The following is a 25,981-nucleotide window of genomic DNA, read 5'->3' as shown; positions in this document are numbered from 1 at the left end:
GGAGTCTTGCTCTGTTGCCCAGGCTGGAGTGCAGTGGCATGTGGTCTCTGCTGACTGCAAGCTCCGCCTCCTGGGTTCCTGCCATTCTCCTGCCTCAGCCTCCCGAGTAACTGGGACTACAGGCGCCTGCCACCAAGCCTGGCTAATTTTTTTTTGTATTTTTAGTAGAGACGGGTTTTCACCGTGTTAGCCAGGATGGTCTTGATCTCCTGACATCGTGATCCACCCACCTTGGCCTCCCAAAGTGCTGGGATTACAGGCGTGATTCACCGTGCCCGGCGTTTTTTTGTATTTTTAATGAAGACAGGGTCTCACCATGTTGCATAGGCTGGTCTCTAACTCCTAGACTCAAGCAATCCGCCCACCTGGGCCTCCCAAAGTGCTGGGATTATAGGCTTAAGCTACTGCACCCAGACCTGTCTGCTTAATTTTCTTTCTTGCATGTAGAGGATATAGTTTTAGTTTACTATTTGAGCTATTAACTCAAAACTTTCGTAGTCTATCTTACTCGTTCGTTTTCTGCCTGTATTTTTTCATTTCCATTCTGCTATTGTACTTATTTATTTTTTTAAGCTTCATTACACATTTATTACGTTTAAAGTATCGTTTTTATATATAAAACAAAATCATGGGGGTACAGAAAGTAGTAGTTTATGCTTAATCTGTCTTTTTGAATGAGAAGTAGGCTCAGAGTTAGGTGTTTGGAGACCTTTCAGTAATCCCCAAATAATGCCACTCAGGAAGCTGTCTGCCTCCCTAACTGACCCTGCAGGTGGCCTGGTTGTGTTTCTAAAATCTATCCTTACTGCTGGCATCCCACAGAGCTAACCTTTTATGCCATGTTCAACACAATATCCACAAGGTTGGTCTTCCCGTAGTTGCTGGGAGAGGAGCTGCGATGAAGCCATGAGTGATTTTGCACTCAATAAGTTTTGTGTGGTGAGAATGGGTAGAGATAAGAAAAGAAGAAATTTAGGCAGGAGGACTGCTTGTCTCTGTGGAAGAGATAAGTGGTGGAGGACGTGTCATCCTGGTATAGAGTAATTCCAGAACAAGCAGGGTGTGAAAGAAATTTATTTTAAGAAAAAAATGAAAACTTGGAGACTGTAATCCTCCAAGTTCTTGCTGAAAAAGGAGAATCTCCTGCACCCAACTTTAAAAGTCTCCTGATGTCTGATTTCTTTCTTTCTTTTTTTTTTTCCTTAAGATAGCGTTTTGCTCTGTCACCAGGTTGGAGTGCTGTAGTGTAATCATGGCTCACGCAGCCTTGAACTCCTGGGCTTAAGTGATCCTCCCACCTCAGTCTTCCAATTAGCTGAGACTACAGGTACACACTACCACACCTGGCTAACTTAAAAAATTTTTTTGTAGAGTGGCGTCTTGCTATATTATCCAGGCTGGTTTCAAACCATGATTCCATTATTCGACAAATATTGATTTAACATCTCCCATGTACCAGGTACTGTTTATTCCATGTGTTGTAGACACTGCACTAAACTAAATGGATGACAATCAGTGCCCTCATGGAATCTGTATTTAACAGTGTAGATAGATAATAAAATAAGTCAGTAGAGTATATATTGTACTAACAGGTGATAAATTCTAGGGAAAGAAATAAAATAAGGAGTGGAGACAGGAAGTCCTGTGGATGGGAATATTCACAAATATTGTGGATATTGGGCCCCAGATATTGTTTGACTTCCTTCCTTGGGTTTTGGCCCAAATATAAACACAAACCCTTCCCCTCTCCTTTGGAAAGCTGAGATGCATGGTGACTTTAAAATCACTGCATATTACTGAAGTTACTGAATACTAAATGACTAAATATGAAGGGAAACTCAAGTGGAAATACATGAGCACACATGAGAAGTGTAAACGTTGGCTCCCGGGACTCAGAGCCTGTCTCATTTCACATGGTGCCTCCTAAGAGCTTTTTTCTTTGAACCCAAAGGGCTTAAATAATTCTAAAGACTCTTACCGCAGATTCCGCACTTCCTGTCTCCTGACCTGCTTCCATATGGAGGATGCCCCTCACAGTCCCACACTCAGGAGGCTCATCTTTGACATGAGCCATCTCATCTCATTTGACATCTTGTTTGACTGCTCCATCTAAATTATGGTTGGTTTCCAGTTGGAGAAGAACCTCACTTCCCTACGTGACAAGCATAGTGAATGATCTCATCTACCCTTCTATGGCAGAAGTGTGGTTTTGCCCTTGAAAGTTGTGGCAGAGGCTGGGCACAGTGGGTCATACCTGAAATCCCAGAATTTTGGAAGGCCAAGAAGCGGGGATTGCTTAAGCCCAGGAGTTTGAGACCAGGCTGGGCAACATAGCAAGACCCATTGTAATTTAAAAAAAAAAAAAAAGAAAGCTATGACAGAGATGCCAACAGCTCACTGATTATACAAGTGCTCCCCCTCTTTTCTCAGAGCCCTTGAAATGTGATAGGGTCTGTGTCAACTCCAGGCTGAAGCATCTGAGACAATAAGCATCTTTCTAGTTCTCTCCTGCACAGAGACTACAAGCCACATGTTCTGGTTAGTATGGCAGCAAGAAGTAACCAGCCTGGATCCTTGAATCACTGCATGGAAGAGAACTGCCCTGCAGAGCCACCAGACTCATGCTACAATTTGTGTGAGCAACAAATACACTTGTATAGGTTAATCCACTAATATTTGGGAGTGTATTTCTTACCTTAGAGCCTAACCTAAGCTGACTAATACCAGGCCTAATAGTAAAGTGAGATCGTAGCTTAACATACTGCAAAGCATTTCTGTAGCAACTGACATGCAGTGACAAAACTTTGTCTTTACACTGTGGAAGCAGCGTAGGGCATCTATTAGGATTATAAGCTTCGTGTTAGACAGACCTGGGTTTGAATCTTGCAAGTGCACCTTACCAACTAGCTGTGTGACATTAGTTACTTTTCTTAGCCTCTCTGAACCTATTTTTATATCCCCAAATCACAAGGTAGCTTGAAGGATTAATTGAGGTATCTAGCAAAGTCTGGTACACAGCAAACCTTTAGGAAATGGTAGTGGTTGTGATATTAAGGAGTTAAGATATTTATGCAGAGTGGATTTGACAATGTGCTTCCTGAGTAGTTGGAACATAAATATCTACTGTAGTTAACTCTGTGTGTTAGGGTACACGGGAGAGATCACCCTGTTGCCACTGCTTGGACCCCTCCAGGCAGCCAAACTTTCTAATATGTACGTGAAATTAAATAGAAGGGAGAATTTGTTATTTGCATGACAAAAAGAGTATTTCTTCTTACAAGTAAAGAGAATATAAATAAAATTAAAAGTTGACCCAAGATAGATCATGTTTAAGACTCTAAAAATAAGTTTCTTATAGTTGGAGGGCTTGAATTCCAGCAGAATTGCAAAAGACCAGAGCATAATAATTGAGTCTGCCTTGAATATATCACATATACAAAGTTAAGGAGCAATTTAATCAGCATTGAAAAATTTCAGAAGTTGGACAAAATTAGAGCAATGATAATCCTGATAGGTGATGGAATGATTTCCTGGCAGGATAACATCAAGATCATGAGCACTGCCAGCATCATCTATCTGAAAAAATGATAATGAGGCCTTAAGGAAAGGGTGTGGAATTGGCTCATGTCAGAAATGATGGGGCAGAGATGCCCAGATCACTGAAAGGAGCATTATGAGGAACAGAGACCTGCTTTCCATCCGAGTGAGTCATTGTCTTGTCCAAGCTGCACAAAGGCAAGACTCAGAAGCCCCTTCCAGGACAGTGAGTCCATTTCCAGCCCAACATTCTGCCAGAGCAAGCGACTTTCCAAGTCCATTTACAGGGCAGTGATAAAATTAGATTATTGGCTATGAATATTATACACTTGTGAACGCCTGCATCATTACAGCACAATTCCATTTAGATGTGGAGATGAGACAATCTTTCCGCATAGAAAAACCCTCTCTCGAGAGCCACTAGTGACAACAAAGCTCTATTATCTGATATTTTCTTTAATAAGAAAGATTAAATAGAGCTCCATCTAGTTTTACTATTCAGGAATTTAATATCTTTGGAAGGTATTAAGCCTTGTGTGCTATGTAAGGCAACGTCTTTTGAGTAGAAGGAATTGGGTATTCACATATTGGTGTGCATTCCTCTTTCTCCACTGACTGCACTGTGATAAGGAAAAGAGCATTTGCTATGCTTCTGCCACACTTTTAAACTTTTTAATCCAGCAAATTACCACATCAGCAGCCTCTCTTCTCTATCAGAAAAGCCCATTTTTAGGCCCCTCACAAGTAATCAGGCAGAATGACCACAAAGCACTTCTGGATTAAGTGAGATTTTAAATTTACCGGTGTTATTACAGGCTGCATTGTGTTTAGATGCTTCTGAAAAGCGCTTTGTGTTCAGACACCACCATCTGAAGCAATGCAAACTTTCGCACACCTGGCTTAGGTGGCGGCAGGCCACGTTGGGACTTCTTAAACCTGAATGTGATGACGGGTGGTCTGGGGATCTTGTTAAAATGACTCAGCAGATCTGGGGCACAGCCCGAGACTCTGAATTTCTAATAGGCTTCCAGTGATGCTGCTGCTATTGCTGCCTCTTGGGACACATTTTGGGCAGCCAGGTCCCGTGTGAACCTCTCCCATGTTAATGCAGATCTGTGGAACGGTGGGAGGAATGGAGGAGAGATGAGACCAGATACATCCTGGACTCATCACTCAACCTCTCTGAACTTTGGATTCCCCATTTATAAAGTAGAATGAATAATTACAAAACTTACCTTACTTACCTTTCACAAAGCAGCTGTGAAAACAGCTAGAGTTTCAACAAATAGCAGTATGACGCCATCACCATAGACAATCCCCATACTCTTTCTCTCCTAAAATGATGGGATCAGCTCCTAGGACCTTTCTGGCATGCATGTGATAATGTGATGTTCTCCTCTGAATCATCTTTCAATGTTTCTTTGGAACATTGTGGAGAAAAAGTCAGTTCTCATCATTGTCTTCCATGCTTCTTGGTGCTAAGTTCTACTCAGTGTGACAGTCCCTTCATCTAGGTTTCTTAATCCCCAAGTTGAAATTCTGCTTAAGATCCCTTAGTGGATATAGTTTAGGGAAATAGAGCTAATTCTTGGCAAAGCTATTTTTTAATGCAACACAAACAGTTATAATTACCATTGGGAAGCAGAAGCATTATGGAATGCTGATTTGATTTGCATAAAAATACGGTGCAATTCAGCCCAAGTGGCAATTAATAAGTTATGAGGGAAGAAAGGAGACAGAACAGTAAATCATTTTTATGCTTTAAGTTAAATGTTTCAGTCCTGAATCTGGGAAGTATCATACAGCGATTTAGCTTGTTAAACCTAGTACGAAAAGCCTAGCTTAGCCTCTAACTAGGGATAAGAGTGAAAAGTATTCATGTTGAAGTTCTTCTCAAACAATAAAATAGAGCTAATATTAGTGCATGGCCCTTAGCATTTTTCAGAAAGTATGTGTGGATTAATTCTAATAGACTCCTTGGAAGTCATCATATTTTTCTGGAAACATCCATGAATTTAGGTAGAATGTAACTTTAGTAAAGTGATTCTCTCTGACTCTTTTCTGTGAGTAGAGAGACCTAAAAACCCATGCATTAGGGAAAATTTTCTATTCTCAGTTAATCTTGGGAAATGCAAAAAGGCATAAGCATCCAGAGAAAAGCAGGAAGTGGAGGAAATATTGATTGATGGAGCCTGGCTGTCCAAAGCAGCCCACTCCTCAGGGAGTTCCTGTGCTTCCAGGAATTAGTTTTCCTACAGTCCGAGGATGGTAGTGGAGAAAGACTTACTGGTCTGTGAGTAATAGAAATTAAGCTAGGCCAGTTTTGTTGTAAAAAGGGCCCCTTTAACTGGACACTTCTGTTGTCCTTGTTGTTGTTATTATTTTTCCTATTATTCTGGTTCCAGATGGAATAAAAACTTTCCTAAGAATTACCAAACAGCCAGTTGTAATGTCCTACCCAACTTTTCCCATTACCTAAATGTAGCATGGGTGCATGAATAAATACTGCCAGACTCATTACTATTTTCTACAAGAACAAAACTTACCAAGTTATGAGTGAATATGATAAAAGAAACTTTACCAAATGAAATATAGAACATTTGACACACAATTTAGGATTTAAACATTTCCATTCCTAACGTCAAATTCTGTACTCCTTATCATGACAGGGTCCAATTTGAGTTGAGATTCTACTTTCGGAAAATGTCTTCTTAATCTTCTCTCCTTATCAGAATATTTTAAAAAAGAGAACTTTAAAAAATCTTGAAAGTTATTGGATGGTGGCATGTCACCAACTTCTTTAACTAGAACAGTGCTAATATAATAAAAGCCATCAGGTGTGGGATATTTTATGAAAATGTTTAATTCAACTGTTTCTTTGGAATGTAGTAGTCATAGTTTGGAATTTAAGTTACAGTTCAGTTCTATGTGGTTTTTATGCTACTCAGTGTCTGAGAATACAAATGTCATTTAAAGTTAAGGCTTCGCTGTTCATTTTGAAACAACAATTTACAAGTGTCATATTGTCATAGAAAATAATAATTTCTGTAAAAAAAATCTGCACAAAATCTTATGATGGTACAAAACATGAAGCAATAATATACCAGTAAAATGAAAACATTTTACTACAGAAAGTTTTATAGATTTCCATAAAGAAAAAATATGTTATTTTACACCTTTAAAAATTACAAAACAATCTAAAACAATATAAACTGAACATTTTGTAACACTGCCTTTACAAATTAATAACTTTATAAACATATAATTTTTAAATATATTTATCAGTGCAAGATACTTTAAATTTTAAAGTTGCAGTATCATTTTTCCTTGGCTGAGGACAACTTTAAGTCTGTTGCCTTTAAAAGCAAAAAACAAGTCTTTCTTAGTGCTTTCCTTCTGGTAGGATTATATCAACTAAATGAATGCCTCTGGGGACAAAAAACTATTCTTCTTTCATGGTGATCAATACTTTCCTGGAAACAAAAGGCATTCTCAATCCAATTTAACTAAGATGAATGGACTGTCTCATCTATGATGCAAATGTGACTCCCAACAAATGTCTTTGAGTGAGATGTCTAGCAATGCGGGAAGGGAGGAAGATCTAAAAAATCTCATGTCCAACATGGCATGATAAAAATGCACCAAAAACCACCAAAGCTTCTTTGGGTTAATTCATAGGCTGCCTGGTAAGATACTTGCTTCCCTGTGCTGTTAGAGGCTTAGGTACTGCCAGCCCTAAGGCAGGCTTATTTTTTTGCGAGCCGCTGGAAATTTCTAGAAGCATTCATTTAAGTCTATTTTTTCAAGGCTGCTGTTATGAATTTTGTAAACCATTTGTTTTGACTTTATGTTTTCCCCCCTCTTATCTTAAAATACTTGACGCCCAGGCATCAGGATTTATAGTTTAATTCTTAAATTAACTGTTATTCCTTCCAATTTCCTTGTCTGACTCAGAAGCAAAACAAGAAGGTTCTCTTGGGTCATTTTTGCATATTTGGATAGAAAAATCTCATGCTTTTGGATATTTGGAAGATTTTATCCAGTTCTTCCTTTGGGTCTCACTTGAAAGCCAATTTGTATTCTTTCTTTCCTCAACTTACCACTATTTCTACTAAATGCCAACATTTCTATCAGAGGTCGTTTTGAACAGAATAGATAAGGAAAAAAGATACTGTCACTTTAACCAGTTAACAAGAAAACCAAAGTTAGACTTTGGAGGGCAAAGTTAGGAATTTCCCTTATTTATTTATTTTTAAACATAAAGTCTAGTAAAATCGTTTGCCATTCCCAGCAGGTTAAAGCTGCAAGTTTCTTTTCTGGACAACGGCAAATCCTCCAATTTTAAGAGAGATAAAAAGACAGAGAGATAGGAGAGAGAAAGAGAAAAGAGTTTACATTTGAAAATACATTCCATATGAAAGAACAACAAGAGAGAATATTGCAGCTTTATACAAAAGGGTCAAGAGACATGAAATTGAACTACAGAAAAAGCAGAACAATTAAGCCACGTTGCCAAATCTTCAGAGCCCTTGCCTGCCCGGAGGGGCTGACGTCTCACACGAAAATAAACTTTCTTCTTAGTCAGTGGGCCACCAGGGTTTGATTAAAGAGTAGGGCTTTCACCAGCAAGAAAGAGAGTGGGTCGTTAATGTAACACAATGAACCAGTACAAACAAAAAGGCACTTGAGAGGACATAGACTAGCCAGTGCCAAGGATTTGTGTTTTTGTTGTTGCAGTTGTCAGCAGTACACCCAGTGGCCAGCCGTGTTCAGGGATGGCACTGTTTTCTGTATGGAGTTCACAAGCACGAGGTTTAGTACAACACTGGAAAAACAGCAAGAAAATCGGACAGTATTGCTTCGTAAACAGGGCTGATGCACTATACTGGTACTGAGGCTACAGTACTTTCAAAAGAAAACAGCCTAATCCTTCTTTGCCTATGCACGATGCGGGCAATTATACACAAGTACAACTTCAGGAGTCCACTGATATGCGGTGATTCTAGTATATTCTGTGCACTGGGTTTCAGGTAGCATGTCCATCCAAAGGGCCACACGGAATACGCTTGGTGCCAGCATCTTGGATTTCACACAGTTTCCAAAAAGAATCCATAAAAGGGAGAGGAGGCGGGGGGGGCAGGAGGGGTCGAAATGAATGATTATGTCAACCATACTTGGTCTCAACACCAGCATCTGATTATTCAAATGAAACCAACAGGAAAAAAGCTGACTGTACATGAGTCCGATGGTGAACACAGCTCCTTGTCCATGTCTGTCGGCCATACTCATTGAAGCTCCTGAGAAAAGCCTGGCTCAGTGGTCATCGACACACTTCCCAGCCTGTATAGTGAAAGATCAACAGCTCCCCAGCTCACTCCCGTCCTTCCACTTCCGTCCTCTGACTGTCTTTTCATCACTGTCCGCCTTCATGCCTCCGAATAAGTACTCTGTGTATTCAGTTTGTCTTTTTTCAACTTCACACCATCCACAAGTTCAAAGTTATAGTTCTCCAGGGCAGACAAGTTTCTTTCTGACATCCCATTATGCCAACAGGCACAGTACAGCACGACCCCACACACAGCCCCCAGGAGGACCCCCAGGGCGCTCATGGCTATGATGGTGATGAGGATGGGGTCTAAGGTCTTCAACACATTGCCTGGCTTCCTGGAGATGTTCTTGTCACCTTCTCCTTCACCTTCATATCCTGGTGTGCTCCCTATGGAAAATAACAATATTGTCTCCGTGAGCACTGCCAACGGACCAGATGAAAGCAGACAGAAAAATAGAAAGAAACGAAACAGGAGCAAATTGTACACCCCAGTTTTGCCTGTCATGTCTGATTCATTGTTGGGAATGGAAGTGTGGGAGGTGGTGGTAGTGGGGAGTGGGCGCTGGGGCTTCTGCCAGACTGCTTAGCACGTGGAAACAACCTGTTCTGGATAAACTGGGAGGTTCCATGCTCATCTAATTCAGATTTCATGCTGCCCCATCTGTCCTAGATTGTAATCTGTGTTTACAGTCCTTGGCTAGATATGTGGTCGTTAAGTTTTGCAAAATGCTTAGTCACACATTAGTCTAGCAAGGGGATTTTACCATTCCTAGTGCGTGTACCTAATCCCAAAACAGGCACGAGAGAAACCTTCATGGCCACCCTTCTACGTGGTGCTGCTTCCAGGATCTGGCATGGTTTATGCATGTGTTTGTTCTCCCATATGGGAAATCTTCAAGTCAAACAAATTTTGCCCAAAGTCTACAGTAGTTTCAGTAAAGGAGTGATTTTTTTAGAACAAGAGAATGCTTGCTGCTGACATGTAAACAGAGTGTGGCTCAAATCGAGAAAACCGTGTCTGTCATGCCGAATAGAAGACATTTACTAATAATCAGCATCTTTGCAGCCCCGGTAGTTTAACCGGAGACAGTTGCACTGCTGTGCAGCTCAGTCACTGGGGACTTGTTTTCTTTAGAGTGGAATGGGAGAAATTGTTAACATGGCAGCTTTCAGCCTAATTACCTGGTACTAGAAACGGGATGAAAATGTTAACGCACAATGTGCCTGGGGTTTACTTAATGGTGTTCTGATCAACAAAGATTCCAATCAAAGAAAACTAAAAATATGAGACGCAAGTCCCTAACCAAGAGAAAACAAGCCTTGGGACATATTAATATTCTCTCCCTTGATGAAATATTGTTTTGAAACAACCTCTAATAAAGTTTATATCTCTGTGTGGACTTGGTAATGTGTTCATATTACTAACAGCATGGTGCCATATTTATTTGTCTCTGTGAAGTCCACGACTGGCCATAGAGTAGGATCCCATCTCTAACGGCAACAGATGCTGACGTGCATTGATGATCAAGGTGTAGCACTACCCACAGCAGCTGTCAGTGATGTTGGAGCAAGTGTCCAACAGCCCACAATGCTGGCTGGGAGATGTGGAAACTTCTAGGAATAGAGTTATACCAGGCAAGGCCTAACTCTGATCAAAGGTCTTGCATTTGATCACCAAGCAGCGTTCAACAAAAACACACATTTATAGTTCATCAGGCTAAAGTGTGAGGCTGCCACCCAATTAGCTATGCTACTTAAGTTTCAGTCTCACTATCTGTAGAATGGGGATAAATACAACCCCTAGAGCTGCTGTGAGGATTAAATAAGCTAAGGTATGTAGGATGGGTGCAGTGGCTCATGCCTGTAATCCCAGCACTTTGGAAGGCTGAGGTCAGGGAATCGCTTAAGCTAAGGAATTCGAGACCAGCCTGGGCAACATGGTCAAAATCCATCTTACAAAAGACACAAAAATAAGTTGGGCATGGTGGTGTGGGCCTGTAGTCTGCTTGGAAGGTTGAGGTAGGAAAAATTGCTTGAACCTGGCAGGTGGAGGCTGCAGTGAGCTGAGATCACACCACTGCACTCCAAGCCTGGGTGACAGAGACAGACTCTGTCTCAAGAAAAAAAGAAAAGAAAAGAAAAAGATCAGGTATGTAAAGTGCTCAGAACATACTAGCTCTTCAATAAATCCTTCTTATCATCATCATCGTCATCACAAAACCAAGGTTCCAGTAGAGGAAGATGGGAAAAGATGAATCAAACACAATGGATTATCTCAGAAATTGGGCTCTGGTCTCTTAAAGATCCTAACTGGATATCAACTAGAGACAATAATTTTGGTTGGTTTCAAATAACCGTGTATGGAAATAGTCTTCACTAGTTTTCTGTCTTTGTAGTGATAAACTCAGTGTGTTTGAGCTGATTATCCTTTATGTTCCACCTCTAGACTGGGCAAGGAAGGGCCAGGGTGAGCACACTTCCCAGGCTCAACCAAGTATGTACAAGCAGGAACCGTCACCGAGGCTTCCCAAGTCTTACGGGCAGCTCGGAAGTGGGTACTCTATGGGCACAATCTGATCCACAGCACCAACCCAGGGCCATGGGCATAGATGTTTTTCATTTGAACTTTTTGGCATTCCGGTGTATTAGAGTTCCACAAAGTTGCTTCACAAACACAATGAAAGCCATAGTAAAATTTTTTTTAAAAAATTGGTCAGCAAGACAAATTTACCTGTTTCATCAATTTTAATTTCTGGGTTCTTTTTATCCAGGTCTGCTGGTTCTGACAAGTCAAACAAAATTGAAAGAGATATTTGAACTGCCAACAAAATATAATGCACCAAACTACACAAACCTTTAGGTACATACACACACACACACACACACACACACACACGCGCGTCTCTACTGGGCTCCTTTTGGATTTTTTAGTTCAACCAGAACCCACCAAATAGATCAATAAATGACCAGGAAATTGGTGATGTGACGTCACAACACTGCCTTTAAGGTGCCATATCGAAATCCAGGCAGCACTGCTGCTAGCAGAGTCTGTTGTTTTAGGAGACAAGAGTGGGCTGGGTGTGCTGGCTCATGCCTATAGTCCCAGCAGTTAGGGAGGCCAAGGCAGGAGAACTTTAGGCTAGGAGTTTAGGACCAGCCTGGACAACATAGTGAGACCTCTACAAAAATAAAAAATTAGCTTCCCAGCTACTTAGGAGGCTGAGGCGGAAGGGGAGCTTGCGCCCAGGAGATAGAGTTTACAGTGAGCCATGATGGTGCCACTGCACTCCACCCTGTGTGATGGAAGCGAGACCCTGTCTCAAAAAAGCAAAAACAACAACAACAACAAATTTTTTTAAAAAAAAAGGAGAGAAGGGGGAAGAGACATGGTTTTGGCATCTGAAATGTGGAAGAAAAATCCGGTGAACATAGGTTCTACTGAAGTAGATTTGTACATACGGCGACCATCCTATAGTTTGCAGAAAACTGCTTCCTAAATTTGGTGTGTGTTAGTTTTGCTTCTCGAATAGGATGTCAACTCTTTGAGGGAAGAGACTGTGTCCTGTGTATTACAAAAATAGATAAATACATAAAATAGCTATCGAAGAAGTAAAGTTTTGGTATCCCTGTGGTACTAAGTACACAGCAGGAATTTTTGAGTGCTTTGTCCACTGCTATATTCCAGCATTTACAACAGTGTCTAGCACATCATAGGTGCTTTAATAGATATTTGTTGTATGTATGAATGAATGAAAGAATAATAAATAGTTGATAATCTCATAGTATCCACACCCAGATGTTCAAGGATGCATATTTGATGAATCATTGTACAATCTTCTTACACATATTTTTATTGGTAGCAACATAAACAAATAAAGTGGTTTAATGGAGCTCTAGTTGTGACTTTCCCACTACAATGCCTGGCAGCAACTACAGCTAAATGGACAAATTACAAGAAAAGAAAAAGTACCATAGATATCTCAGCTGTGTCCTGTCTTTCCTTCCTTCCTTCTTTCCTTCCCTCCTTCCTTCCTTCCTTCTCTCTCTCTCTCTTTCTTTCTTTCTTTCTCTTTCTTTCTTTCTTTCTTTCTTTTTCTTTCTTGCTTTCTTTCTTTTCTTTCTTGCTTTCTTTCTTTTCTTTCTTGCTTTCTTCCTTGCTTTCTCTCTCTCTCTCTTTCTTTCTTTTCTTTCTTTCCTTTTCTTCTTCTCCCCTTCCTTCCTTCCTTCCTTCCTTTTCTCTCCCCTTCTTTTTTTGAAATGGGGTCTTGCTCTGTCACCTAGGCTGGAGTGCACTGGCATGATCTTGGCTCACTGCACTTCTGCCTCCTGGGTTCAAGCAGTTCTCCTGCCTCAGCCTCCCAAGTAGCTGGGATTACTACAGGTGCATGCCACCACGCCCAGCTAATTTTTGTATTTTTTAGTAGAGATGGGGTTTTGCCATGTTGGCCAGGCTGGTCCTAAACTCCTGGCCCCAAATGATCCTCCCACCTCGGCCTCCCAAAGTGTTGGGATGACAGGTGTGAGCCACTGTGCCTGGCTCAGCCATGTACTTTCACTGGAGCATCCGCATGCTGCTTTGCATATGGTATGTGGTCAGAACTTGTTGAACTGAATTGAATTTCGTTTCTTTGTTTTAGTCTGTGGAGTTTGCTCTCACATCCCAAAACATCACCATCATCATTCTCACTTTGGAATGGAGAAGTGAAGATATCACAGACATTGTGTTACTACATGAAATACACATTTTTACAGCAGTGTAGATATGGATGTGGGTAACTTGTAAAGGAGTTGCAGCTAAACTATTAAGCCTTATCATTCTTGTGAAGATTTGCTAAGTAGGGTGGCACGAAGCAGATTCCCTTTAATGTATGAAGAAGCAAGCCTTTCTTCATTGCTCCTTTTTTTTTTTTTTGCCCAATTTCTTCAATGGATCCTATCAAATTATTGCCACTTTAGGGATTATATATATCCAGTATATTATATAATAAAAGCTTTGTAAGTTGCTGAAATGACCAAAACCCCCATTACAGCCAACAGGCCTCCTTTGTCTTAAATTTGCCCATTAGGCTTATCCCATTTTGTTATAATTAACATCGTATTATATAATGATGTATAACAAAAGTTTCAATGTAGCAAATGGAGCTTAATACTAATTACCATGCTACTACACTGCCATTAGTAATGCTATTTGTAATTATATATCAAGAACTAGGGAATATGAATTGGTTTTCTATGTCTTACATCCACCTAGTACAAGAACCATAAAGACCAACTCTGAAATACTAGGCCAAGTTTCTGAATTTCATTTAAGTCTTTTAAGCCATTTCAGCTATTTTAAAAGTCAGAAACATCTACTTATTTGTAATAAAGCAAAGAATTATGGCTTCTATGGTTCATTAACAATGTATTCTTAATTAAACTCGTCCTGATCAAAGTTTTCAGAGGCTTGCTGTTTTGTTTATACACTCAGGTATTTGGAATTATCCAATGTCTGACTTTCCGCTGCTCATCAAAATGTTTCCGTATGGCATATACAGCTTGTAAGCTGGATCTTCTTAGCTATAATCTTTGGATTCTGCATTATTTGTGGAGTTTTGTAGGTATCAAGCAGACATTATGAAGGACCTAGGGTAGGTAATGGGACAGCCACAGGTAAATTGGGCTGATTTTATGCCCTGTTGCACAAGAATATGCATTTCCTATGATGTGCCGAGAGGCCACATGGAAATTCTAAGTAGAAATGGGCAAAACAAAGACCACCACTTTGGCAAGAGTCTTGCCCTGGGCAAGTACTCCATTGGTTTCTACAGCAGCTCATACTTACTTGCACAATCTTCTTGTGAAATGTGGTTATTGATACTAATGTCATCCACAGCAATCCCACCAAGGTTTCCTTTTCCGATTTCGCCCTCGAAAATCACCTAACAAAATAAGATCATTTTCACAATATTGAAATGCTCATCTCATGTGGCAGAGTTTACAAATGCTTGTTCAGCTCCCGCTATGACACATAAATTAAATTCATCAGATTCAGTGTAAGCACACACTTCACTCATCAATCCACATTAGCTGCCTGGTGATGGCATGCACCTTCTCCTCACACTCTCTTTTTATAATACAAACTTTAAAATGGGAGAAAGCAGCAAACAAAAGGAATGATACATTGTGAAAGCCCAGAAATAGATGACATGGAAGTCCTTTGTGTTCTTTCTCAGCAAATTGGTTCTGTTCCTACAATATAGGAGACTGAAATCTGCTATGAAGGTGGTTATCATTGCAGCAATATCTCAGGGTTGGGAAACACTGGAAATAATTTCAGAATAATTCCCGCATCTCATTTGCACAACCTCCAACATATCGTCTCAGTATTCCTGCAGCCACTGCCCTCTCCAGCCTTGGGAAGAGGTCATACCTGATAAAGTTTCAGAGACTTGTGGAGCAAGACACGCCCTTCCTTCCAGTGGTCACCTTGGTGTCCAATGGCCATCCAGACCAGCTGATCGTACTCCTCTGGCTTCTGGTAGCGCAGTTTGACCCTGAGTGTGCCGACGTGGGACCCAGACATGTGATACCAGAAGGTCATGCAGTGGGCAGAGTTCTGGGAATAAACCACAGGGCTCACCAGGCGAGCCACTTTGCCCTTCTGATTTTCATCAGCTTGGGAATAGATGAAGTTGCCATCTCCTGCTGTGACAAAGAACTGTGTTAGGGAGAGTGGCCAGGATTACCACACTTTTATCTCTCTTATTTCAAGTCTCACTAATCAAAAGCTTCCTGCGCTGAGTGCCAAGACTCAAATATGTAGTGGAAAGGGAGAAGTGTGCATACTTGGGGACCTCATGGGCACCTGAGGCCCTGCTCTCAGCTCCTGCAAAATGGACATTTGATTAGGGGAAGGCTGAGTGGCACTAATTAGGATACTACTTATAATGGAATACATTTTCATATGGACACAGGCTATGGCTCAAGCTGGCATTTGCACCATCACAAGCAAACTGAAAGCAAAGTCTGTGCATAGCCTGGACTGAAAACGCCTGGCTCTCTAAGAAGAAACCTTATTTATTTATTTATTTGTTATGTTTAGACACTCCTGTTGCCCAGGTTGGGATGCAGTGGTGCGATCATAGCTCATTGCAGCCTCAAACTCCTTGGTTCAAGTGATCATCCCGCCTCAACATTCTGAGTAGCTATGACTATGGGCCCGTGCCACCATGCTCAGCTAGTTCTTAAAAAGATTAATTTTTTCTTTAAGTAGAGATAGAGTCTTTGTTGCCTGTGTTGCCCAGGCTAGTCTCAAACTCCTGGCCTCAAGCAATCCTCCCACACTGGCCTCCCAAAATGCTGGGATTACAGGCACTATTCACCACGCTGGGCCTAAGAAACCCTGTTTTCATGCAACTTTAAGATCGCACAGCAGCATCCATGTGAACACATGCATTAAATGAAATCATTGAGATGTATTTTTATTTATCATTTGAGCAGCAGGAATTCTGATTAAAGAAACTTCTGTCACTATGACTCCTTGATAATCATAAACCTGTAGTTTTTCCTAATAATGTAGTAGTCTTTTAAAAAAAACTTTTTCAAGTTCAGATTAGTTTTCCCGTAGTTTGTTTTCATGGTTTTTGAATTCCTTAAACACACCTGAGAGCTTGCATCTCTCCTGTGAGCCCTGCTCCTATTTGAGGTGGGCTTCTGGCCCAAGGAGAGGAAGGTTGCCTTGTTGAGGTTCATTAGAACGTGCCATTTTGGCAACATAGACACTTGCTGAACTGCGAGGACTTTCTCTTGGCTTCGCTTTTAATGACCCCCACTGGGAGCATTTCCTCCTGCCACCACCTGGTCTAAACACACAACCCATGTTTCACTGTTGGCTTTGCAAATAGAAATCATCTTCTCTAACGCCTCACCTGATTAAGTGTGAATCTGCTGCTCGGGCCTCAGTGGGCAGCAGGAGGTTGTGTTTGTTGCCCAAGAGGCTTGTGTGTTTGCAAGGTGCTTTCTCACTGTGCACCCGTGGGCACATACTCCTCTCTGCTCGCCTGTGTCAACAGTGTCCAGGTGGACGTGGATGTGTTCACGGGCAGTTTCCTTTCCTTACCTGGCTGCTTATGTGAGAGCCCACCCTTCTTCAAACCAGTGGGTGGAATCATAAGAGAAGGGTGTTCACAAGTGGCAACTCTAGCCACTCTAGTAGGTTTGATACTGCAGGATGAATGTCCCTCTCACTCTCCAACCTTGCAGGGTGTCCTCTGTGACTAAGCTGATCCATTCACGCTTAGGATTTGTTTTGCCCACTAATTTATCAAGATGTGATCACCTGTGTGTGGGATGGTGCCATTTCACTGTGACGAATCCACCAAGATGGGAAAAAAATCCACCCATTGTGCCTCCGTCCCCCCAGTCTTATGGAAAAAAGACTGAAATCGGCAATGCTGCTGCCATGTCTTAATCACACTTATTGAGCTCACTGCTCGAAGTTTATTGAGGCCAGAGAATGGGTGTTAGAAAGAAGGAGAGAAGTGGACGTAGGTAGAGGGATGCTCTCCCATTGGACATCCTCACTCAACTGCACCATGATCACTTCCTACCCACAACCAGACAGAGAGTTCCTCAAGCACAGGGACCCCCTCCTTCATACCTGTATTTCCAGTGCCCAACACAGCATCTGCCAGGTAACAGGGCTTCTTAAATGATGCCTGTTCAGTGCACTGGGAGAGAAGCCAGATTTCAAGAATCCTCTGCCTAAGGAAGTTCTTATGGTCTCTGCCCTCTCACACTGTAGTCTTTAAATATGCTTGTGTGGCCGGGTGCGGTGGCCGACGCCTGTAATCCCAGTACTTTGGGAGGCCGAGGTGGCTGGATCACCTGAGGCTAGGAGTTCGAGACCAGCCTGGCCAACATGACGAAACCATGTCTTTACCAAAAATGCAAAAATTAACCACGCGTGGTGGTGGGCACCTGTAGTAGCTCCTACATAGCTGTAGTCCTAAGTAGCTGGGAGTACGGCTACTTGGGAGGCTGAGACAGGAGAATCGCTAGAACCTGGGAGGTGGAGGTTGCAGTGAGCCAAGATCACACCACTGCACTCCAGCGTAGGCAACAGAGACCCTGTCTTAAATAAATAAATAAATAAATAAACAAACAAACAAATAAATAAATAAAATGTGCTCGTGTTGCTCCTCTGCTTAGAATTCTTCAGGGGCTGCTCACTGCCTGCAGCCTATCCACACTTCTTCACAAAGAGGGAGCTGGCAGCCCCTCCAATGGACCTTTTATCTGCCTCCATCCTGTTTTCCTCCTGGTCACTACATCACCAACTTAAGGTATGGTATAAAGAACCAGCAGTGTCCTGCCCAAAACACACACATACACACACACACGCACACACACACACTCACAATAAACATGCAATCCACAAACTTCTGCTCTACTCAGTGAAAATGGAAGGAATCCAATTTCATCAATTTCCTTGTCAATCTCATTAGGCAAGGAGGTAGCTCCCAAAGTCGTGCATACTCTACTTCTACCTAACTACTTCCCATACAAAAACCTGTGCAAAGCATACCAAACACAAGCCAGTAAAATAAGCCTAGCTCAGTTGGTGTCTGGACAGGGCTGCTTTCCCTGACCCCTCTTCCATCATCTTTTACATGGTCCGTTGTCACTGGTCTCTGCCATTGGAAGTCCTCACTGAACTGCACTGTGGTCACTTCCCAACCATGATCAGACTGTGAGTTCCTCAGGTGTAGGGACGTCTTCCTTTACACGTGTATTTCCAGTGCCCAAGATAGCGTCTGCCCTGTAACAGAGCTTCTGAAATACCACTTGTTCAGTGAACCAGGGAGAGATGCCAGACTTCAGGAATCCTCTGAAAGGAGGTACCTAGTTCCATTCTTAGAGGTCAAATGCAGAAAACCAAGCAAATGGGATGCCTTTCAATATGTTCAAAATTAAGCAGCAGGATATTTTACCTAGCTAGTGTTCATTTTCTTTTTAAACAACCCAATCTCTGGTTTGCAAAGTTTCACCAAATAATATTGTAAAAAAAGCACCATCTACTCTCTAATGTCAGTCTACGCGCGGGAGCTTCGTGGAGGTCTCTTTTCATCTAGATCTTTTCCCTGTTAACAAGTAGTTCCTGCCTTTCAGATGTTGGGCTCACCCATCTCTCTGCACAAATGATTATGTTTCTAGAGCTGCAGGGGTTCTTTCTAGTTGGAGCTGCCAAGTAAATCTGGGTGGCTGAGAGAACAAAAGAGTCCAACCCTTCTGAAGGAATCACACTTCTCAGCTGTTAATCTAAGACAAGCCCTCCTTCTCTGATACTCTAACACATAAAGCACTGATATTTTCCCTTTCAAGGGTTTTATCACAGTTCTGGGTCAGGAACTCTGTCTTCATTTTCTCAATTAGCACTTTACTTCTGCAAGCCTTTTAGCTTTTGTCTCTGGCTAACATAGCTTTTAACCTCCTTTGAATGTCAGATCCTACTGAGCCATTTTGCTTCACTTTGCATCAATTTTTCCACCATTACTGCCTTCATTTTGGCTAATTGCATTTAGTTAATTTGATGCCATTTATATGTACAGTGCCATTTACAGTCAAAGTATTTTAAGTTTTCTAAAACTGCCTGTCTTAAGATTCAATTGAAAGTGTCTCAGATTTGAAGGAGTCCAATTTTATCCAATTTCCTTGTCATTCTCATTAGGCAAGGAGGTAACCGTGGTAGAAGGAGGCCTATTCAACCTATTTAATGGTTATATTCACTGGGAGAAAAGTGAACCACAAAATGGGAAAGGCATGAAGTACCCTTGGCCCAGCCATCAGTCCACTGACCCACTCACCCAAAGACCCAAGATGGGGAGAATGTAATGAGATTTCCTAGCATCAGTAAATGCCCCCGGGATTATCTTTTGGGAAGCCACTACCTGAGCAAGCAGTGCTCTGTAAGTATTTCCGAGTGGGTGCAGAAGTTTGTGGATTGGGTGTTTGCTGTGAGTGTGTATACGTGTGTGTGTTTGTGTGTGTGTGTGTGTGTGTGTGTTGGGCCAGACATTGCTGGTTATTTACTTCTTTATTTTTAATTTTTATTTTTTTCTGTTTAGAGACAGGTTCCAGTTCTGTCACCCAGGCTGGGGTGCAATGGTGCGATCATAGGTCACTGCAGCCTCGAACTCCTAGGCTCAAAGTCCTACAACAGACTCTGAGTAGTTGGGACTACAAGCGTGCACACTTATGCTTGGTTAATTTTTAAAAAGTTTTTATTTTGTCATGTCAGTGTCTTGCTGTGTTGCCCAGGCTGGTCTCTAACTCTCTAACTCAACTGATTCTCCTGCTCTGGCCCCGCAAAGTGCTGGGATTACAGGTATGAGCCACCATGTCCTGCCTGCTGGTCCTTTATACTGTACCTCAAGTTGGGCAGTGAAATAACTAGGTGGGTAGCAGGATGGGGGCAGATAAGAGAGCTCACTGGAGAAGCTACCAGCTTTCTGTCCCCCAACCCATTCCTCCCCCACCAATTAATCTTAGGAAGAAAGTAAGGTAGGAGGTGGTGGGAGGGTTGTGAGCTAGGGCATGGTGAGGTTTCTACCTGCTCAAAGGAAATCCACTAGACTTTAAATCCTTCCCCAGTGAATAAGAATCCCACGCCACCTTGCCCCACCTCCCCTTCAAGGGTGTGGAGACAGCAAGCATTGTGAATTGTTTCTTTAGTTGTAAAATAAATGAGATGACATAAATATATGCCTGGACTTGTTTGAAAATAATTCAGAGTCAGGGATGACAGACATAAATTAAGTTTCCTATAATCTGATAATTGTTGAAGCAGGGTCATGCATATAGAGAATTCATTCTACTATTTCTTTTCCATTTGTGAATATGGTTGAAATTACCCAAAATAAGAAGTTCAGAAAAAGTATAAGATAAGGCCAGTCGCAGCGGTTCCCACCTATAATTCCAGCACTTTGGCGGATCATGAGGTCAGGAGTTCGAGACCAGCCTGGCCAACATGGTGAAACCCCGTCTCTACTAAAAATACAAAAAATTAGCCGGCTGTGGTGGTGTGTGCCTGTAATCCCAGGTACTCGGGAGGCTGAGGCAGGAGAATTGCATGAACCCGGGAGGCGGAGGTTGCAGTGGGCGGAGATGGTGCCATTGCATTCCAGCCCAGACAACAGTGAGACTCCGTTTCAAAAAAAAAAAAAAAAAGTATAAGATGAATGCTAATGCATACATCCTTGCCCAATTTGCTGTTTTCAAGGAGGCCAATCAGTGGCCAACTTCAAGGGGCATTAGTATGATTTGCCCTATGCTTCTTTGTACTAGGGAAAGAAACATTGTTAATTCCAGAAAATAAGGGCACATGTGAATGCCTGTAGTATTTCCCACTCCCCTAAATTCACAGACATTAGAAGCCCTCCCAGTAACACAGCCTTGGAATCAAAGAGAATCTACAAAGCCATGCAGCCAAAGTGAACTCTGTGCTACCTGTGTGATCCTGAATGGGTCCCGTCTTGCTGGTCAACACACTCCACTTGAGCTGCACGTGATTGTCATGTTCCCAGTGGCAGAAGGTCTTGTGAGAGCCCCAGCCAAATTCACAGTTAAAACCATATGTAGGAAACTCTTCAGTGGGTGGGAAGTAAAAACAAGAGACAGGCAGAGAAAGACACATTTGATCATTTAGGGTCACAAAAGCCCTTCATTCATTCATGGAAAGCACGATTTATACAACTTTATGTCTGTTTGAAAATTCTGGGAAAGCCAGGATCACTAAGAAACCAAAAGATGCATGGAGATGTCAAAATGTTTGCAAAATCACATTTAGTAATTTCTTTAAAAATCCAGCCTTAAAAGGATTATGGACTGCCTGTCAAATTGGGTTTACATAAAATTTCCAGGAAGGCTATTTTCTAAAGCACGTATATTACATTTGCAACACTCTCCCCATTTCCACAGTATTTAATATGAAAGCCATTCTGTTCTTGAGGATAAATCATATAAGTTGATACTCGCCAATGAAAAGAATCTTAATTAGAGATTGACCCATGAAGCCTCAAAAGTGGAAAGTAACTTGGCGAAATGGCTCACCCGGGAGGTTCTCTCTATTTCCACCTCACCAGTTCATGCTTCAGGTCTTTAATGTCAGAGTTAGAATCTCTTAAGCATTTTAAGATTATTTTTTTTCTTCCATGCTTTCTATAAAGTCGATTAATTTAAGTATAAATTTCTGCTTTTTTAATTTCTAAATTTACACATAAATTGTTCACCCGGCTTAAAACCTCAATGCAAGGTCATCTAAATCCAAAGCCCATTTCAGTAGCTACCCGTTTTTTACTTTACTTTTCTTCTTTTTTTTTTAATGTTCAAAAGGTTTCCTTAGGAATCTGAAAAGACAGCGTGAATGAATTCACGGGAGTGACTTGCCTTGTGTGTGCCCTACGAGGTGCTGTTGGACTATGGTGTTTTTAAAACCCACAGCCTGACTTTTACGCAGCCTCTTTTTGAAAGGAGCTGAACTTTTAAGTATGGGAAAAATGAAATCATCGCTACTTATCCCAAGTATGACTGTTGTTTTCCTAAACATAAGCTAACAATAAAAAAAATTCTAAAGATGAAATTCTCAGGTTTCTGCCCCCTCTTTCATCTTCCCTATAAAGAATGAAGCCCACAGACGCAGCTGCTTTCCCCGGTGACTAAGGGCCTCTAGGCTGGTCACTGAGTGTAGGCAGTCCACGAGATGGCAGCATTGAAACAAACAGGGAGGCGCCTGGGGCGTCTGGCCCGTTGAACTTAAAAATAAGCCTCAAAGGAATCCCTATGAACAATAAGGGAAGTCTGGTATTAGATGCTGTATTAGGGTCAGGCCAAGACCTTATCTCCTTTTGAGCTTCTCTTTAACTTGCTCGTGTTTAATACAAAGTATCTCGCTTTCTGCTCTGAGCCTGGTCTCCACAGCCCCTCCCCCAATGGTAGGAGGAATTTTAATGGGAAGATTTATGGAATAGATAAGAATGGTTTACTTTGCCTTTTTAGTTTGTAAGAAACCCTTTTCTAGGGCTAATGTCAAATTTTGGAAGGAATTCGCCATAAGAACTATCAAAAAGGAGCAGTCTGGATTCTCCCAATGATGCTGTGACCTCCCAAAGGCTAGACAGAGCCAATTTGGGAAAGTAAACTAGTAAGCTATGTGATGTGTCTAACATGAGCACTTACATTTAGTGCAAAAAGGCTATATTTTTCACAGCTATAGTGTCATCAGAGAGATATATTTCAGGTTTAGTCTATCATAGCCATGAAACAGGACTTCTTAAGGCATGGGAAACCCGCTCCAAAATTTACCACACTTTTCTGCAGCAAGATTGAATTATGTAGATGAAGTACAGTCAACTGAACGGTGACTGAATGATTGAGCCACCTTGGATGCCAACGCCTACGACCCTGAAATGTATTGTTGCATAATCTCATGTTAGAAAATGTTAATATCGGAACATGTTAATGTGTGTGTGGTATTGATTTTTCTGCTTAAATACACTTTATAAAACATGCACATTCAGGATAATGAAAGCTACCCCAGCACACACAGTTCTGCCTATATTTACCTTGTTAATGCATTACATTTATTATCTATAGAACAGAAAACAACATCATCCATTATTGTGGCTATTAATATTCTGATGCTATCATAAAATGTAGGAACTTGGATATTTTTGAAATGACCAGGACATGGAACCCCTTTGCCTGAAAAAATGTTTCAGGCACTTCTCGCTTCAGAGAATGACAGTCTGCCTTTACCTTCCAATGTCCTTCCTCATTCTGTACATTTAGCAAGGTGAATTGCTCTAACTTTTTGTATTTTACTGCCCTTTTATCCTCTTGTCTTGATCACATAACTTGTGGCAATTTGGTTATTTAAAGGATATGTTTTTAAATCAATGCCTTTTGTTGGGGAGGGTTATGGAGTGACCTTTCAGCTTGGCTAGAAAGACAAACACACAAACTACCCATAAACATTTATCGAAAGGAAAAAGAAAGAGAGAAGGACAGAGGAAAGGAGAAAGGGAGAGAGAAAAGAAAAGAAAAAAAGCAAATGAATGAATGAAACAAACATATAGGACTACTGACGTTTACGTTTTCAAAATATTACCCAAGCCCTGGAGGGGCACACAACTCTCATTAAATTCAATGGGGGTAATCCAGCTAAATCCCTTCTTGACTCTTAAAAATAGCAGGAAACAATATTCTGAACTTAAAACAAATTTATAGCCTCTGAGAGCAAGTACCAGCTGTGCTTGCCAAACCCATCTTGCCTGAAGTTGGATCATTAGCACCACATGCATGCATAAGGATTTAATTTTTAAATCTGATATTCCAAACTTCTATAGAGCAGATTAACTCACTTATTCATAGACTAGTCTTTCAGTCTAAACAAGCAGAGGTGCTCAGGCCCATACAATCATAGGTGATGAATATACTCCGAGCTGCTGCAGGAATGCTGGAGGAGCCTCAGAGGGTTAGAGCTCTCGCCAGAGAGAACTGGATTAAAAATATAAGGATCCCATCACTTGCTGGTGGAGGGTTAACCAGCTTTTCTGCATCTGATTACATAAAAGTATATAAATATTACATGCCCATGGAGTTTATTATGTTGATGAGAATCAGTAAGATGAAATCGTAAGACTCTGAGTTGAGTCTGTAATGGCAAAATGGAATTATGATGAAGGTTTTGAGGTCTCATTGACTGCTGCTTGTGACGACACTTGAAGAATCTGAATCCTGCAGAACAGTGTGGATCAAAGTATCAGGAGACTTGGGCCACCAGGTCAGCTCTTCAGAGTCAGACCTGACCCCTGGCTGAAGCATGCTCAAGTCCCCGTGCAATATTCTGGGCATTGACTTAGCGAGGAGGTTACAATCAACAGAACTCCTTCCAGGAAGGTCAGACAGTCCATTAGCCACAAACAGAGACTTGGAGTCCAGATTCATGACTTAGACAATGGGGAAACAGGAAAGCAAGTCAATTTGCAAAGGACTCTGCACTGACTGTGAAATTCAAACCGGGTCAGACCACCCCGATCAGTAGACCCGTGTGGTTTGAACTGCACTTGTTCAGAGGGTGATAGCAATAGGTCCTACTGTTGTAATTCGCACACCTGCCCTCTGACCACAGTAGACTCTGTGACAAGAACGACTGGCCCCTCTGAGAAGCCATCCCTCAAGTGACCTTGAGATTGTGCACAAATCAAATATGTTAACAAAACCACTCCTGCTCTGACAATATTGACCTTCAACATTCAGGGAAGATTACCTAGATTTGGAATCTGATATAACTTTCCATTTTCTACACAGCTCTTGTTCACTTCTATTTTTTTTAACGATCCCTACCCCCTTTCATAGTCAAGGAGAAGAGGGATGAGATGAAATAAATTAGCTGGCAACTTCATAGTGGCTTTAATTACCTCTCTGGCAAGAGAAAAAACTGCAACAACAGCTAAAAGGTTTGTTATGTGATCAGAACTTCATTTATTCACCTCACCCCTCTTCCCTATCCCAGAAAGGACATAGAGAACCAACTGGTGGTCATTACCCTTTATCCACAGAAAATCTTCCCAAGGGCTGAGAACTTACAGGAAAGGTACAAAGAAAAGGAGAGGCAGGGCTGTTCTCATGAGTACCTTCAGTTATGGGAGGTGCCCGCACAGTCTTTGAAAGCCATATTTTACAACTTAAGATGTGTGTAGGACTACACCGTTTTCTGAATTTCGGCAGTGACTCTTCTGTTTCATCTCTTGGTTTTGTAGGGGGTGTCTGGGCTGTGTGGTAGCAGGAATTTTGTCAACCTGAACATGCTACAGGGCAGCTGGGGGTTAAGTTCGACCGAAGAGAAGTTTGTTTTGCAGTTTAATCAGGTCAACAGTGACAGCGTCCTTTAAGAAAGCATACTAATTAGGGCGGCCCTTTCTACTTTCTGCCTAGCTGGGTAGTGTCATACCGTTGAGGAAACATTGATATACACCACACGCCCCATTAATAAATGACTGCAGAGGCCAAGGCTGAGAGGGCTTCAATAGAGGAAATGGGAGAAAGCTGGAAAACTGACCTGCTCACCTTACT

General features: G+C 41.6%; 1 protein-coding gene across 6 annotated transcripts in view; it reads right to left on the bottom strand.

Annotated features, from left to right (window-relative positions):
* Nucleotides 1–6,377: 6,377 nt before the first annotated feature.
* Nucleotides 6,378–25,981, bottom strand: part of NRP1 (neuropilin 1) — a 168,852-nt gene continuing 149,248 nt past the window's right edge. For 2 of the 6 annotated variants that reach the window (XM_011993301.1, XM_011993307.1), the window contains 5 exons: nucleotides 21,356–21,493; nucleotides 15,279–15,550; nucleotides 14,691–14,787; nucleotides 11,598–11,648; nucleotides 6,379–9,253 (listed from right to left, as the gene is read on the bottom strand). In XM_011993301.1, coding sequence (XP_011848691.1) covers nucleotides 8,964–9,253; nucleotides 11,598–11,648; nucleotides 14,691–14,787; nucleotides 15,279–15,550; nucleotides 21,356–21,493 — 848 coding nt within the window. In that variant the 3' untranslated portion in view covers nucleotides 6,379–8,963. Of the gene's footprint in view, nucleotides 9,254–11,597; nucleotides 11,649–14,690; nucleotides 14,788–15,278; nucleotides 15,554–21,355; nucleotides 21,494–25,981 lie in introns of all 6 variants that reach the window. The other 4 variants (XM_011993304.1, XM_011993303.1, XM_011993302.1 and 1 more) reach the window with 4 other exon arrangements.

This window comes from Mandrillus leucophaeus, unplaced genomic scaffold (genome assembly GCF_000951045.1).
Source record: "Mandrillus leucophaeus isolate KB7577 unplaced genomic scaffold, Mleu.le_1.0 Scaffold429, whole genome shotgun sequence".
Taxonomy (NCBI): Eukaryota; Metazoa; Chordata; class Mammalia; order Primates; family Cercopithecidae; genus Mandrillus; species Mandrillus leucophaeus.
The sequence above is the reverse complement of the archived record's forward strand: the minus strand, read 5'-3'. Positions and strand labels throughout refer to the sequence as shown.